The sequence below is a fragment of the Oncorhynchus mykiss genome, chromosome 1, assembly GCF_057628025.1.
Source record: "Oncorhynchus mykiss isolate SJ-2025 chromosome 1, ASM5762802v1, whole genome shotgun sequence".
Classification (NCBI taxonomy): Eukaryota; Metazoa; Chordata; class Actinopteri; order Salmoniformes; family Salmonidae; genus Oncorhynchus; species Oncorhynchus mykiss.
The window spans coordinates 45,897,315-45,913,875 of record NC_143022.1 but is presented as its reverse complement, the minus strand read 5'-3'; the positions used below and the strand labels follow the sequence as shown (position 1 = coordinate 45,913,875).

The 16,561-nt window shown below is 41.5% G+C and overlaps 2 protein-coding genes across 4 annotated transcripts in view; both read right to left on the bottom strand.

Annotated features, from left to right (window-relative positions):
- Nucleotides 1-349: 349 nt before the first annotated feature.
- Nucleotides 350-6,853, bottom strand: LOC110523475 (fibroblast growth factor 6). The gene is made up of 3 exons (XM_021602195.3): nt 6,050-6,853; nt 5,419-5,522; nt 350-3,836 (listed from the first exon to the last, which is right to left on the bottom strand). Exons 1-3 carry the CDS (start codon nt 6,387-6,389, stop codon nt 3,660-3,662), a joined length of 621 nt encoding a protein of 206 aa, XP_021457870.1. The 5' UTR covers nt 6,390-6,853; the 3' UTR covers nt 350-3,659.
- Nucleotides 6,854-9,953: 3,100 nt separating this feature from the next.
- The window catches only part of LOC110523455 (solute carrier family 45 member 3), a 45,085-nt gene continuing 38,477 nt past the window's right edge, over nt 9,954-16,561 (bottom strand). For all 3 annotated transcript variants that reach the window (XM_021602153.3, XM_090231920.1, XM_021602160.3), the window contains exons 4-5: nt 13,612-13,877; nt 9,954-13,281 (exon numbers count right to left, since the gene is read on the bottom strand). In XM_021602153.3, the coding sequence (XP_021457828.2) occupies nt 12,838-13,281; nt 13,612-13,877 (710 nt within the window). In that variant the 3' untranslated portion in view covers nt 9,954-12,837. The remainder of the gene's footprint in view (nt 13,282-13,611; nt 13,878-16,561) is intronic.

Here is a 16,561-nt window from a genome sequence, read left to right as displayed (position 1 = left end):
TCCCTTGGTTTATCCCTGAACACATCTGGAGTGTAGGGGACCAAATGGAACCATATTCTTCCCAAAACGTGGATATATTTATTTTTGCCAGAGGGGGGAGCCCCAGCTGCACACACACATCATAGTAATATGAGTGGGCTTAAAAAGTGCAGTATAATCCTTCAAAGAGTTCAGTTTACTTATCAATTGCCACAAAGAAACACTCGCTGGCTTATTTTATTTTGAATAGTGTATAATACACTTCTGAATCTAAAATACTCAGGGTGGCCTTGACAAAATCAATACATAGGAGGTTCTATCATATAAATCCAGTTCACAATTGACATGAACCATAGGCATAACAACAACCCATATAAAACATGTTTTATTATTATTGCAGGAACACAGTTGACTGTTGTGCACAGCACATACGTACAAAAATAAAAGGAAAACCATTTTTTATATATTAGTATTCTTACTCGTCAACGTATTTTTCCCCCCCAGAAACAAATGATTGGAGAAGTCTGTTTTTCAAACTAATTTACAATCATTGCAATAAATCGGAACTAAGGCAGAAGGTAAGGTATATGTTAAAAAAGACGAGGGGGATTTAGAGGATGCACACTCCCCTCAGTACAGGAATATAAAACTGAGTGAGAACACAAACTAAGGCTGCAGACACACAGGGCACACACAGACTCGCTACCGCCACCTTTGCACACGTTGGAGAGCCCACAATGGATTGCATTGTAAGCTACTGTAGGCTTGAACACCATTTGCGTATCTAACACTCTTTGAGCAGCTTCAATGCATTTAGTACAAAGACTTGTGTGAAGGTCTAACAGGTGTACACTAAACTAGGTGCTCTTTATGACATAAGAAACCATTTTGACTGAGGCACAATTCTCACACTTCCAAATATCTCTATTTCAGTTCATGTATTTGCTTGTTAATAATAATAATAATAATAGATTTATTTTATATAGCGCTTTTCATACAAAATCTCAAGGTTGTCCAGATTGTCCTGGCCCAAAAAATATGAATGATAAATACAATAGGATGTTGTTGCACCACCCAGATTAAATGAAACCATGAATCCTGCTACGTCATCCCAGAAAGACACATGCAAAACGGTAGAAAAGCTAGTTTTCATTCATCCCACAATCCTGAATAGATCATTCTCAAGACATTTTTCCGTTACATTGTGACAATATAGGTACGCTTGATCTGGTGCTATCTGTAGAGATAACTCTACTTGGAAGACTGAACAAAACTTCATATTCATTGTCTGCCATCCTCTTTGTTTGCCATCCTCCTTGTATACCATCTTCCTTGGAAGTAGTGTTTTGCTAGCACTGCACAGCAGGACAATTCCATCTTATTCCTGACTCAAGGTAAATTGATCTGATAACACCTCTGCTTTCTCTTTTGCTGTGGCAGATACAGAGTATGATGGGTGTACACATGGATGCTTTCTGTGTTCCATCTCAACTAGACACTGCATCAAGCCTGCAGCCTGTATCTTCCTACTACAAGTACTTGGGGTGGGGAAGGTAAGTACCAGCTCAAATCCATTTGACAGTTGGCTACCGATGAATGCTGTGTTGGAATAAGAATTGAACAGGTGTAAATGTAAAAGAGGTAAACGATGACAACATCTTATGGATTTTACTCTGACGCACCAAACATACCTATTGCACTGTAATAACCAAAGATAAACCGTCTTTAAATCAGATTATGCCACTCCATTCCCAATAAATCCATGCTCATTGCCCACCAGTCAAAGAGAGATACAGAATCATCAAACCACTTACACCTAAAAATCACTGTATGTCATTCATGCAAGGTTTTCTTCGAGCTACATATCAACCATGAATAAATAAAGGAATAACAGAGCGAATGTAGGTCAAAGGGGAAAAGAGATCCGGGTCAACCTGAACATCACGTGCCTAGACACAGTGAAATAAGTCTATGACTCTGACCTTGGACTAAAATGGCTCCGGATGGGAGAGGAAGGATACTTCTGGAATCTCATGGCCATTGTTGAACAAAGGCTTTTACAGCGTCAACTGGACAAGGGGGGTCTGCTCGGGTATTTGGGGAGTAGCTTGTCCAAAATGATCTGCATCCTTAGCAGGTTAAAAGAACAATGGGTACCACATGCACAGTCCCATATAAGTACTCTTCTTCATGTCAGTACAGCACTGTATGGGTTTATCGCTCCACTATGGAAACGTACAGTATTCGAGGTGGAGAGCAAGCAAGCATTGACTTCAATTCACAAAGCCCAAACATCACTACTGTAAGCCTCTGGGGAAATGCTTTGAGACATTGCTTCTGTTTTTCTTTCACACAATACCTTACATCTTAATAACTGCTATAAGCAATGAAAGAGAGAAACAGGTACCTATGAGTACAATCCTTATGATCTAACTATCAGATATTATATGTAAAATACAGATTGCACTAGCTACCTGAAATATTGTTAGCAAATCTCAGTTGCGTGAAATAAGCAACATCTCTCAAAAAAAAATGTCAATGTAATATTGACATTACTTCAAATGAATGTAGCTGACCCTCATTTCCAGAGTGAATGTGAAAACAAGCACCATTTCTGCAGCTCAACATTTACTGCAGAAATGGAGATACTGTAAGTGCAACAACAGACATCGAACCAGCGCACAAGTTAAGGTTTCAACCCTCATCAGTTTCAAAAGGAATCAAACTGTTTGATTTGTACAGCAGGCTCCCTTTAGTCCAAGACCAGGCACATACACACATTTCAATCTGGTCTGACCATCTAGCCGTCATACACTTAGCCTCATAAAACCATCTAGCCTCATAAAAGCCAGGATTGTCAAGCCCCCTAGGATGGTGGGTCTCCAGCTCTAGCTTGCCACATCAATGGCTATGAGCTCGGACACAGTCTCAATTAGCGTCTCAATTACTTGATTGACGTTATTCTGAAAAGAAAAGAAACTGAAGATACCTGTGGGCCTTTAGGAATCGGGCTAAAGCCCCCTGGAGTGTATGAGGTTAGTTATGACCTGCGTGTCATCCCTATTTCTGACTGAGGGGCGCATTTCTCGCATGCAAGGGAAGGGGCTCTCAAGTGGGAATCAAAGGCACACACCATCTCATCACAAAGCAAGGAAACAAACAAGTGCTCTAGTTACCCTTACTATACAATGGTATAATGTTGACACAGAGGATGGAAAATGTCTAGTCCTTGATTGATAACGACAAAAGTTCAAAGTAAACAGGCATTCTTCTCAGTAGAAATTTCATGCACACATTTTTTTCCATTCGGTGACGTGGCGCTTTGAGGTAATGAAAAGTATCCATTTCACTTCTAGAGGCTGAGCTGTCATCCACTGACAGGGCAAGGTCTCCACCAGATATGGCAAGCACCCATATCAAGTGGAGGGGACAGACGAAGCTTCTCCACCCCTAATATAATACTCATTAAAATCACAAGCAGCAAATAATGGCACATCCATAAGTTGTAAAACAAAGTAAGCTACCGAAATGTACATATAAAAGACTGAATAAATACCATCATATATAGTGGTATTTCTTTCTTTTGCAGTCCATTTGTATTGGTGTATGCGTGTATACAGTATACTGTTACCTGGAAAACAATCCACATGTGCAAATAAGTGAGTTATTGCCAGTTTTGCTCATATTCTGGGGAGGAAGTGTGTGACAGTCATGGCAGTGGTGGCCTTTTTGCCTCTCTTCAGACGGCCATGCTTGTTGAGAGCAATGTAGGAGCCTCTGTAAACGGAAGACTCATAGGCGTTGTAGTTGTTTGGCAGCATGCTCTCTCTGAACTTGCACTCATCATGGAAGACTGTCTGAAAATAGCAAAGGAGAAAAAGCCTAAGAAAATGCGTGGCCAAGTCTAGTTTCACAGCTAGCAGTTTGATATGGTTGTACAGGATGCACAGAAAAATACTTGCCATGCAATCATTTCATCCTCATCCAGGATTGGTTCACATGTAAAGTAGGGGAGCCATGCACTAATATATTGGAGCACATTTGGGGCTGATAGCAGGCCATGAACCTGCAAACCTTTGTCTCTGAAGACTAGTACATCTCTTGCTCAATCTAAAATTCATAAGAAATAAAAGTGTTTATAAAACCGTAAACGTATGTCCTTGAGGTGATATCTAACGAAAATTACATTTACCACATATTTTTTGAAAACTGGAACTCAAAACTTTAAATCAACTGAGATCATCTTGACATATCATATTCATTCAATTTCAAAGGAAATTACAATGTGAATGTTGCTGTTTTGGAGTAATTTGTGCTATTGGGAGCATGCTAACAGAGGCCCTGCCACTCCCATACTTTGTGCTTGATAAAGACAATGCTAAACTGCAGTTTACTGAACAAAAACAAATGTTGGTTTGCTTACTCCCCGGGTCTATTGACTTATTTTTGTGTTTTAATATGATGACGCCAATGTGAACCATCCCTTTAAACATCAATAACTGGGGTATTACGCACAGGTAGCACTGCTGTGACACTTATTTCTCACCCATATGGGTAATTAATTAGCATATTAACCAATGTGTTATTTGTGAAATGATCGATGTCAAAAGGTTTTTAATTGCATACACTTTGTAAGTGTATTTTGGGGGGGAGTGTTCATTCATGCGCAATTGGAAAGCTGTGGGCCTTCTTGTGCGCACCTTGCACTTTGTTCATTGCTAATCGTGTTTAATTGTCTAAACAATTGTCTAACAATATTTTTCAGAGTATTTGTTGGATAGACATTTTTGAAAATGTTCTGCAATAATACGTTGTGAAGACGGGATGTGCTGGGACTTCCAACAAGACTGCCTGATGACGTCCGTCAGAGATACCCTAATGGAATCACTTTTGAAATCATCATTCCTGACTCCTGGTTCAATGTCCATAATCAAAGGATGCACTTCGATCAGTGATAGCCATAGCCTATGAGTGTAACCTAACATGTAAATAGGCCTAATATTCATATTTAAAGGACTAATTGCATTCAGTCCCAGGTCCCGATGACAGGTTCTGGAGTATCGGGGGGCTTTCCCTCGCACGCAGGGCCGTATTACAGCGCGTGACACACTCATGCGTCTGTTAACCTCATCATTATAGCCGAAGGCAACTCGACCATTAACAGGCCCTTAGCTCATTTACTGCTTATAATTTCAAAAGAATGCATAATAAGATTGGGGGAACATATCGTTAACAATACCAAATAGCCTACCATTCCATTATCATATTTATTCTCACATAATTCACAGCACACGTTATTAAGATTGGCACACCCAATAGTTAATATGACATGCAAATAAAACCCGACCAGTCATAGCGTAATAGCAAAGACCACTATTCTCGGAGCCATTAACAAATATTGCAGGAAAATAAATGGAATAGCCAACTGTGCATACCTACCGTTCCGTATAACCTTCCTCGGCTATTCATTGCGACAAACAGCTCACTCCTTACCCCATACAAGCTAACCACTCCTCGCTCTACCGTTGAGATCTCTATTAGACCTAATTGAACAAAATACCAGATATTAGATATTGGAAAAATACATCCGATCAGATAGGTACAACATATGGTTCATAGTGGTTATAGCATATGCTGTGCGTCTGTGGGTGTAACCTTGCAGATTGCTACGCAGGATGCTGAGTCTTTGTTCTATATAAATTCCCACGTTCAATTTTCGACATATGCTCAGAAATGTATAGGTTTAGGCTATCATGTGGACTTAATAATTGCCATTTTGAACGTACACGGTGACTGTTAGTTTCTGGGCCGCTGTAGGAGCCAGTGTAAAAATAGGTTGTTGTCTAAATACGTCCATACATTCATGTCATGTTTGAGATTAAGGAGACAGTTAGCACTGATGGATACTGTTTTTAATATATTTGTCTTTGCTCTAGAAGACATTCAATGCTCCCTTCGCGGCTGATGACATATCATGCAAAATGGGCTATAGATGCTGTTAGATCCATAATTATCGACGACGGCCCCTTTATGTGATGTATATTGCGTTACATCTGTGGAAGCAACTCACTGTACTGGTTTTCATTATGTACACCATTTATCCTCCCGTCTGGGAGGACCTGGAGGTGAAACCCGATACCCGCGTTGCAGTAGAGCCTCCTGACTCTTTTGATACCTAGCAAATAGTCACTCTCCCAGTTCAGGTCCGATTTCTCCCCCGAGATGCCCAGAATGGAGCGGGAGAAGAGGGTCTCCCATCTTTTCTCCAATAACGTTGCATTTGTCCTGCTCGGAATAGGATATGATGACACAATCCCTACTATGAACCCCAAGAGAACAATCGCAGTCAACGTCCAGTGCGTGCTGGCCTCGTAGGACATACTGATGAGGAACCTTTGCGCAATGGCCATCCGGTTTACCTTCGGGGCACGTGGTCAAAATTAATGGCCCTAAAAATACCACTCTTCTTGTTTTTCTTCCTTCGGCATGCTGGCAGAGGATTATTTTTGGAAAGCTGATCAGGGGTCTGGGCATGAGACGACAGCCCCAATGCAGAGGAGTAGAAATGGGAGTGCGCGTGGCAGTGCTTGAGATGGTGGCGGTGATGATTACCATGTTTTGCAGCCCCGCGCCTCCCTCTCTCTGTGGGCAACGCAGGCCGTGGAGAACACCTCTCACCAAAACCCTGTTTCACCTTGCCAGGCTATCGCATCTCTAGATTACATCATGCTGAGTTCACTGCTGCCCCCTCGAATAATACAAGGGCGGAGGATGGGGAGAGTGAAGTTGCAAGCAAGCAAGAAAATAGGCGCTGAATTGCAGTGCCAAGTCTGTGGAGAGTTCAACCGAACACTGTCACAGCGCCCGTGAAACCGAGGAAGGGAGACGTTGGTGGCGTTAAGCAACTGCGGAACATGACGGACACTTTGGCAGCTCCCAAATTGGGTCGGTGGTCATATGTCTGACAGGCTGCTTCCTTATTTAGAAGGAAGGTGTAAAAACAGTCCACTTGTCACCGGAGAGCAATGGCACCCATGGGGGCCACTTCCTATGCTGCTGGTTCAAGAACTTTCCAAACCAATTATTCTCTTAAAACACTTGAATAGGCTTACAATTAAAGTAAGATGCATTCATGAGCACAGTGGTGCGTAATTTAGTTACCCGAAACGTCTCTCATAGACTATTCCTTCCCCTGAAATATAAATGCATATCATATTTTCTTTGTAATGATGACACCATGGAGCATATGCCTGCCTATACGTCAGTGGCGCGCTTCCACCGGTCCCCTCAATGTCATCCAGTTGGTTGGGAATTCCAATAGATGGCGCTATCTCCAAGGTTTTAACTGTGCTTCATGCGCAACCATCATTGACCATAGTTCGAAACATTTCGACAGACGACAAAGTTGTTCTCAGTGACATACAACATCTCAGACAAGCATGTTTCAATGCAGTACATTTATTTTGTATTTAAAAAAAAATCTATTTGGTGACTGCACAATACACAAGCTGAGGGATTTATAATCAAAATAATATTATATGATTTTTATGAAGGCTGAAAACACAAAGAACAACACATTTGGAGCATCAATTAAAACTGAGGACATAATTGCAGATTCATAATCATACAGTCCTCAGCAAATAGGACCAATGTGAATAGATCCCTGATTAAGTCTTATACACCCCAGCACATTTACAAAACAGTTTTGTCAATTAACCAAAGCCATCTTAAATGTGACCCTTGGCACTTGCTATCTTGAGACCCAACTAACCTAAACACTGGGCATTTGGACACATAATTAAAGGACCACAACACTGTTGTTAAGTTATTGAAATTCAATGGTTACTTACGCTACATGACCAAAAGTATGTGGACACCTGCTTGTCTAACATCTCATTCCAAAATCATTGGCATTAATATGGAGTTGGCACCCCTTTGCTGCTATAACAGCCTCCATTATTCTGGGAAGGCTTTCCACTAGATGTTGGAACATTGCTGCGGGGACTTGCTTCCATTCAGCCACAAGAGCATTAGTGAGGTCGGGCACTGATGTTGGGCGATTAGGCCTGCAGTCAACGTTCCAATTCATCCCAAAGGTGTTCAATGGGGTTGATGTCAGGGCTCTGTGCAGGCCAGTCAAGTTCTTCCACAACGATCTCAACAAACCATTTCTGTATGGGCCTCGCTTTGTGCACAGGGGCATTGACATGCTGAAACAGGAAAGGGACTTCCCCAAACTGTTGTATGCACAGAATTGTCTAGAATGTCATTGTATGCTGTCGCGTTAAGATTTCCCTTAACTGGAATTAAGGGGTCTAGCCCGAACTATGAAAAACAGCTCCATACCATTATTCTTCCTCCACCAAACTTTACAGTTGGCTGCATTACAGTTGGCAGGTAGCATTCTCATGGCATACGCCAAACCCAGATTTGTCCGTTGGACTGCCAGATGGTGAAGCGTAATTCAGCACTCCAGAGACTGCATTTCCACTGCTCCAGAGTCCAATGGCAGTGAGCTTTACACCACTCCAATGGACGCATTGCGCACGGTGATCTTAGGCTTGTGTGCGGCTGCTCAGCCATGGAAACCCATTTCATGAATCTCCCGATGAACAGTTATTGTGTTGACGTTGCTTCCAGAGGCAGTTTGGAACTCGGTAATGAGTGTTGCAACTGAGGACAGATGATTTTTATGCGCTATGTTCTTCAGCACCCGGTGGCAACTTTCTGTGAGCATGTGTGGCCTACCAATTCGCAGCTGAGCTGTTGTTGCTCCGAGACATTTCCACTTCACAAAAACAGCACTTACAGTTTACCGGGGCACCTCTAGCAGCGCCGAAATTTGACAAACTGACTTGTTGAAAAGGTGGCATCCTATGACGGTGCCACATTGAAAGTCACTGAGCTCTTTAGTAAGGCCATTCTACTGCCAATGTTTGTATGGAGACTGAAATGCTGTGTGCTCGATTTTATACACCTGTCAGCAACGAGTGTGGCTGAAATAGCAGAATCCACTAATTTGAAGGGGTGTCCGCATACTTTTGTATATATAGTGTATGTCTAACAAATATCAACAAAACGAAATATAGGGGAAACTCAACACAGAGAAACAATACAGTGGTTATAAATTATCCTGATGCAACAGTATCGACTACTTCCTGTTTACTAATAAATAAGGATACAATAGGTTGTTTACCATACTCTGCAAAGGTATTAGTCATCACGAAGACATGCACATCCAGCAAAGTTGCTCCTTTAAAACCATAACTCATAGAGGAAATAGTCAGGATGAAACCAACAACTTAAAAGCGAAACAAAACCATGTGTTTAAATATTAATGTACTATTCTGCAAGGTAAACCAGGAAATCATCAACTTTGTGAGTTGAGTTGGATTCCTGACAACTTACAGTGCCGCAATGAAATAATGATACGCAGTATAACTTTGCCATCCTACAGGGACACATTGACAGCAGTCGAGATCAATAAGCTATCTGAGTGTAAGCAACCCACGATGAACGAGTGGGATGGAAGAAAATTCAAATAAATTATAGCGCTGAAGTCAAGATGTCTCTTACCACATCTACACAAAAAATAACAATTTATAATTGTTTTTCACAGAAATAGCTTTTGCCCTTTACACTTTTGACAGATGCAACAAAAAATAATGCTAAATACTTTAATATGTGCTTATGATTTTTAAAAGAACAATAAATAAATAGTTATGTCCAAAAAATAAAAACATTTCTAGAGGCACTTGCAAAACGTTGCTATATTCCCAAGGGGCACGGCAGTATGTCCATATGCTCTACAGTACGTCAGATTAGTATTTACTTGTCTGTGTGCTGGGGGAATTTTCTCAAAGTCAACTGCTATTTTCAAAAAGTTACCATGTCTGTTTAGTAATTGGTTTTCAACGATGAGTGACGTGGTATTATCTTTCACTAACTGCCAATGAAATATTACAAAAAACAAGTTCATTTTGACCCCATTCTCAAAATGAGAGTATATATCCAATAGGGCCAACTGTATTTAGCCAATCTCATCATTGCATAAATGAGCTATTACATTGTGTTTGGTTATTAATACAGCCATATTTCTGATTGAAAGTCAGAAAATGTAGGCAAATCATACACAGAATGCATATAACATAACATATTGATTGTAACACAAGCGCTTTACTAACAAAACTCCAAGTTTGAAGAATAACTGAAGGCCACAATATATTTTGATTGCTGTGTGTGTATTAGGTACACCACCCTGTTCATGAAAATGGTTCGCTCCTACAGACAGTGAGTCACCTGGCCGTGGCTTGCTATATAAAGCAGGCAGACAGGCATCGAGGCACTCAGTTACTGTTCGATTGAACGGTCAAATTGGCAAAACGAGTGACATAAGCGACTTTGAGCGTGGTGTGATCGTCGGTGCCAGGCGCCCCGGTTCCAGTATCTCAGAAACGGCCGGCCAGTGTCTAGGGTTTACCGAGAATGGTGCGACAAACAAAAAACATCCAGTTAGCAGCAGTCATATGGGTGAAAACAGCTTGTTGATGAAAGGTCGAAGGAGAATGACAAGAATCGTGCAAGCTAACAGGTGGGTCACAAACAGGAAAATAACGGTACAACTTGTCAGTCCTTGTCACGGATGGGCTATTGCAGCAGACCACCACACCAGATTTCACTCCTATCAGCTAAAAACATGAAGAAGCGTCTCCAGTGGGCACGCAATCACCAACACTGGACAATTGAGGAGTGGAGAAACATAGCCTGATCTGACAAATCACAGTTCCTGTTGTGTCCGGATTTGACGTAAACAGTATGAGTCCATGGCCCAATCCTGCTTGGTGTCAACGGTAACAGTTGAGCGAATTTTCCATCCCCCTGAAGAATTCAGGCTGTTCTAGAGGCAAAGGGGTGTCCGACCCAGTACTAAATGGTTGTACCTAATAAACTGGCCACAGTGTACAACAGCAGATGAGATACAGAAAGTCTGTAGCTTATAGCTATTATTTGTGTGCAGTATTCTGTTAGGTGACTGGAACTCCAGGAGAGACTGCATCCAAAGTCATGTCATGTTGCCCTGCTCTCTCCACTGCACTATGAAATTCACACACAAGTTTGTTTTACTATCCTTGTGGGGACCAAACAATTGAGTCCCTAAACCTCAACATTAACTCTAAACCTAACCCTTACTCCAAACCCTAATTCTGACCCTAACCTCTAAATCAGCCTTTTTCCTTGTGGGGACCTGTGGAATGTTGCCACTTGTTCGAATTTTCCTTGTTTTACTATCCTTGTGAGGACTTCTGGTCCCCACAAGGATAGTAAAATAAACAACAACAAAAAACACACACACACCTTTTCACAGACCCATGTTGACCTTCAAAAGAGATGTACAATACACAGAGAAAAGCATAAAAAATATGACAGAACACAAAAAACTGTCATCTTGCATACCAAAACTATTTTCAGTAACCCAGTTCACCGTAACGTTGCAGTGTTGCTAGCATGACTTTTTGGTATTTTGCTCATGGGAATATTAATTGAGTTTCCAAAAAGAAGTGCACCTGAATTTTTTACAGCATTGGTTAATTCACCTCATTTACTTTCCTAGTGTCATTTCAGATTGAACGTGATAATGGCAGTAGAAATGATGTAATAAATAGCACAATATGGCACTGTCTGAAACTTCTAGAAAAGAGGTGACTATCCTGAGATGACAGACTTCAAACAAAAATGCAACGATGCCATTGAGCCACTTCATTCTAACAACACCACAGTTACACAGATGACCTCACCCAAACAGGTTGCATAAGAAATTCCCATAGGAATATAAATATATGAATTCATATACAAAATATATACAGTAAACCTGTTTATTACCAAAAACCATCCAAAACTAGGGGCCAGTTACCCTAGGGGCCAGTTACCCCAGTTATTCCCAATTTTTCTATTTGCAATTTCTTGACAAACAAGTCCAATGGTCTCATTGGACTTATCACGTGTGTGATAACATGTATGTTTCGGTAAGCAATGCATAATCCACCCATTGTGACTGCAAGCACAACCTGGCTGAGAATAACAAACAGACAGAAATGCCCCTACATTAGCAGCATGGAGCTATGTGAGCCCAGATCCTTTCCCAAGCAGGTGATGGGCTCTCCAGATTGGGTATTTTTCTCTCTTGGCCAGTCTGCATGAGAAGTGGGCAATAATCTCCTGTTGACTTTGACTAAGGGCTGGATTCGATCCATATTGCAGAAGAATCGCGGAAGATCCACGTTATAGGCAATGTTCCCGCATTCCCGCGTACTGCATTCACGGTAAATGCTGCCGGCTTATTCTGAAATGACATTTACATTTTAACACAGATCTTCCACAGTACGGACTGAATCCAGCCCTAACAGCAGACTGTTTTAAATATATAGCATTGACAAACTCCTCACATAGATGAGAGTGAAATGGTAATAAATCTGTATTCCAGTTGTCTAAGGGCCGATGGAGTCCGCTCATGCTGTGAAGCTAGCTGTACCTGAGGAGAAGGAGAAATGACCCTTCTGAGAGGCCATCTACGTGTCTGAGAGGAACAAGGTGAGAGACACTCTAAATACACAGACACAGTCTCTCTCTTGTAGACACAGTAACTAGCTGCAGTAAATTCTGAAGGGAACAATTGTCATGGGTATACATTTTCCTTTCATTCCTGCCGCACACATACACACAAACGTATAAACGGGCTGCCTCATTGCAATCCATTGGTAATGCCATGGCAACGGTCAGCGAAGACACTGGAGCGTTGCAAGCGCAGGGAGTGGTAGTGCAGCCAGGGGTGCATTCCTTCACTCTTGGTTCCTGGTTCTTTCAGCTCTTGAGGTCCTTTTGGTCAAAGATGATGTGGTTGGCCAGATAGATGGCGATGATGCCAAAGATGGCGGAGGAGGCCATATAGGCAGTGACAGACTTTGTGAACTGAACGATCATGCCCATGAAGAGAGTGGGAAAGACCTGAGAGAGGAGGAAGGTGCTATCCAGGATGGCAAAGTCCAACCCTACGCCGCGCTTCTCGTAGCCCTCTGGCTCATCCTGCTCGGGGCCCGTGGCTTTGTGGGACGACCCATTCTGGCCGTGGGGAGGGGGGTAGTAGTCTGAACCGTCTTGGCTGAAGAAGGCATGCCCGTTGTTGCCCCCCAGTTTGTGGGCCAGTCCCCCCTCCTCAGCCACGGGTGTCAAATGCGTGATCGAGTCCTGCATGATCACAATCCCGTACTTAAGCAAGTTTTTTGTTTTCTTTTTTGGCATGTAAACCTGAAATGCAAAGAGAGAGAAGTAAATTCAATACACAGTCTAGGGTTAGGCAGTGTGTGCAAGGGAGTTTGTTTGTGTAGGGCTGGACTGGGTATGTGTACGGAGGGAGGGAGAAAAATGATATGACTATGACCACGATGTGAGTGTTTGTTTGTATTGGAACATACATGGCTGTTTACTCAGCCCTGATAAATGGCTGTTGACTCCTACGGCATCTAAAGGAGTCAACAGAATTGTATCACAGTTAAAATATGATTTCATATGTACACTACGCTCAGGAAGTACAGGGACCACAGAGTACTGTATGTATGTGTGCCTTTCTGTCCTTACCTCCATTTCCTTGTGGTAGTGGCAGGTGAGGGTGTACGGCAGCGTCTGCAGCGTGGCATAGGCAAAGCCGGTCAGAGCCGACATCACGGTGACCAGGACCACACTCTTGGACATACAGATGACCAGGGCAGAGATGGTGAAGCTCACCATGCTGCTCAGGTAGACCCGGCGCGAGCCAAAATGGCGGACCAGTCGGCTCATGAGCAGGGAGAAGACAGTAGAGGTAGCACACTGCAGGAACAGGCCCAGGCTGCCCATACGGATGCCTGCAAGACAGGATTGAAGTTGTGGTAACAAATTAAGACACAAGATTATGTAATATCAATTATGTCCCTAACATTTATGGGTACAATAATTCTACATGATTATAATTCTAGTTAGTTAACTAGCTAATCGTCCTAGATTCATGCATAGACAAACAGACACAACCAAAGAACAAGGTCCCACATACGGTACTATAACACCACAACAGGTTGTGGTTGCAAATGCAAAATACGACCAGTAACCTCATCCGGACACTTACTATTAAAAAATACCCCTGTAGGGGTATTTATGATTTCAGTTATTAGTGGGGGGTGTTCCATTTCACAGTCTCAACAACACATAATACTTGAATCATGTTTAAAGATACAGAACTCTTCACCATATATTAACCTAAAACTGCTTTTACTGTGGCGCATGAATGGACCTTTATGTGTTTTAAATTCTCGGTTTGCTCATGCCAGTACTCGATACCATCTACTGCATCTTGCCTATGCCGTTCTGTACCATAACTCATTCATATATCTTTATGTACATATTCTTTATCCCTTTACACTTGTGTGTATAAGATAGTAGTTGTGGAGTTGTTAGGTGAGATTACTCGTTGGTTATTACTGCATTGTCGGAACTAGAAGCACAAGCATTTCGCTACACTCGCATTAACATCTGCTAACCATGTGTATGTGACAAATAAAATTTGATTTGATCAACACACGGAACAGATCAGAGCCCTAATCTACGAATCAGGGTTGAGGAGTTAGTTAACTTTGGTCAACTCTGAGTTCAACTTGGGATAACCTGTCCCACGAAAGTGTCTCAACTTTTAGCCAGGTTAATGTCTATGACAACGAATCCTTCAGAACTAACCTGCGCCGATGCATAAATATCATACCCCCCTCCCCCCAAAAATGCTAGCCTCCCCTGTTATAGTAATGGTGAGAGGTTGTCTTGGGGGTATGATATTTGTGTGTCTGTAACTTTCTCACTCAACATTATTCACGATTCATTCAGGACTATCTGTAATCATGGTAGCATCCACATTAATGTATAAGTGTTTAGAAACATATTCTCTTCTTATTTACAATAACAGTGACTCCATTAGTTTCTATTGGGCACAAAATAATCTGAAACACACACACACACAAAAAAGCTAATGCATCCAGTCACAAGCTTAATGTAGTCATTGTGTACTAGGAATATGGAACCTATATGAAACTTTTATTACTTTATACACATAAGTACATTTTGACCAATACTTTTGGTTCCCTAAAATGGAGGGTCTATGTACAAAAAGTGCTGGAATTAAAGCTGTCGGTCTGCACTTTAACCTCATAGTCATGTATCATTTCAAATCCAAAGTGCTGGAGTACAGAGCCAAAACAACAACAATGTGTGTACTTTTGGAGCTTGCTTTGTATTATAAATTGGGTGGTTCGAGCGCTGAATGCTGATTGGCTGACAGCCGTGGTATATCAGACTGTATACCACGGGTATGACAAAACATTTATTTTTACTGCTCTAATTACGCTGGTAACTAGTTTATAAGAGCAATAAGCCAATTTAGGGGTTTGTGGTATATGGCCAATAAACCATGACTAAAAATCGAAAGTTCAAAGCATTTTAAACTTGTTACATAAACATGTTTCACTAAATAACATATGCCTACTCTGGTCTTGGCACTTGCTCTCTAGCCAACAGCTCACAGATACAGTGCAGGTAGTCCGTGCGGGTACGCTGGTCTACTTGATGAGATTATTCTGGATATTATTCTGGATATTTTTATTTGTCAAACGGCAGTCAATCATTGATCATCATGTCACCAGAATAAGACCTTAGATATTTATTGGAAAACAGCATCAAGCTCATCACCGTTCCCTTTCACCACCCTGAGAAATTCATCAGAATTGATTTAAATCTGTAGCCTAATAATGTTGAATGAACAAATGATCTGTTGGCATCTATAACATTTTACAGAGACTTTTACAGAGACCTGTTTCCATCACAGCTGTCTTGTATTTTTATTTTACGGTATGACTTTACCCGCATAAAAGCTGTGGATGAAATGTGGTTACTGGCGGTGGCTCCCGATAGTGGTTAATATTTAACATGATACAAATTGTAAGATAGAACTGAGAAAAGCCCAGGCATATAATTAAACATTCTAAAGCACATAAATCAACTCGGCAGGTTTGGCACTACGGAAGTCTATAGCTTGGGTCTCCAAATTTCATCCCGGCAAATTATGAGGGCATACAATTACAATTCTGAACAATGGCACAGCTATTTATAGCTTACTTCACTGTGGAGTAGAGGCCATAATACATGACCTGTTGATGTGATTTTCAGTTTGCTTCCATATGACTGGTTTCACCTTCGTTCTCAGGGATCATAAGGAAAAATATTCTAAAACAATTGCTAAGTGTAATTACAATCCCTTTCTCCAAACAGATTACTAATTTACCTAGCTCTTATCAATAGCTGACACTGGTGGAGGCTCTTCAGAGGAGGAAGGGGAGGACCATCCTTCTCATTGAATTTCATAAAAATAAAATGTTTAAAACATTTAAAAATATACTTTTTAGATACAACTATACTAAATATATTCACGTTACCAAATCATTTATTAAAACACACCGCTTTGCAATGAAGGTCTACAAAGTAGCCTCAACAGCACCATGTAAGATAGCAC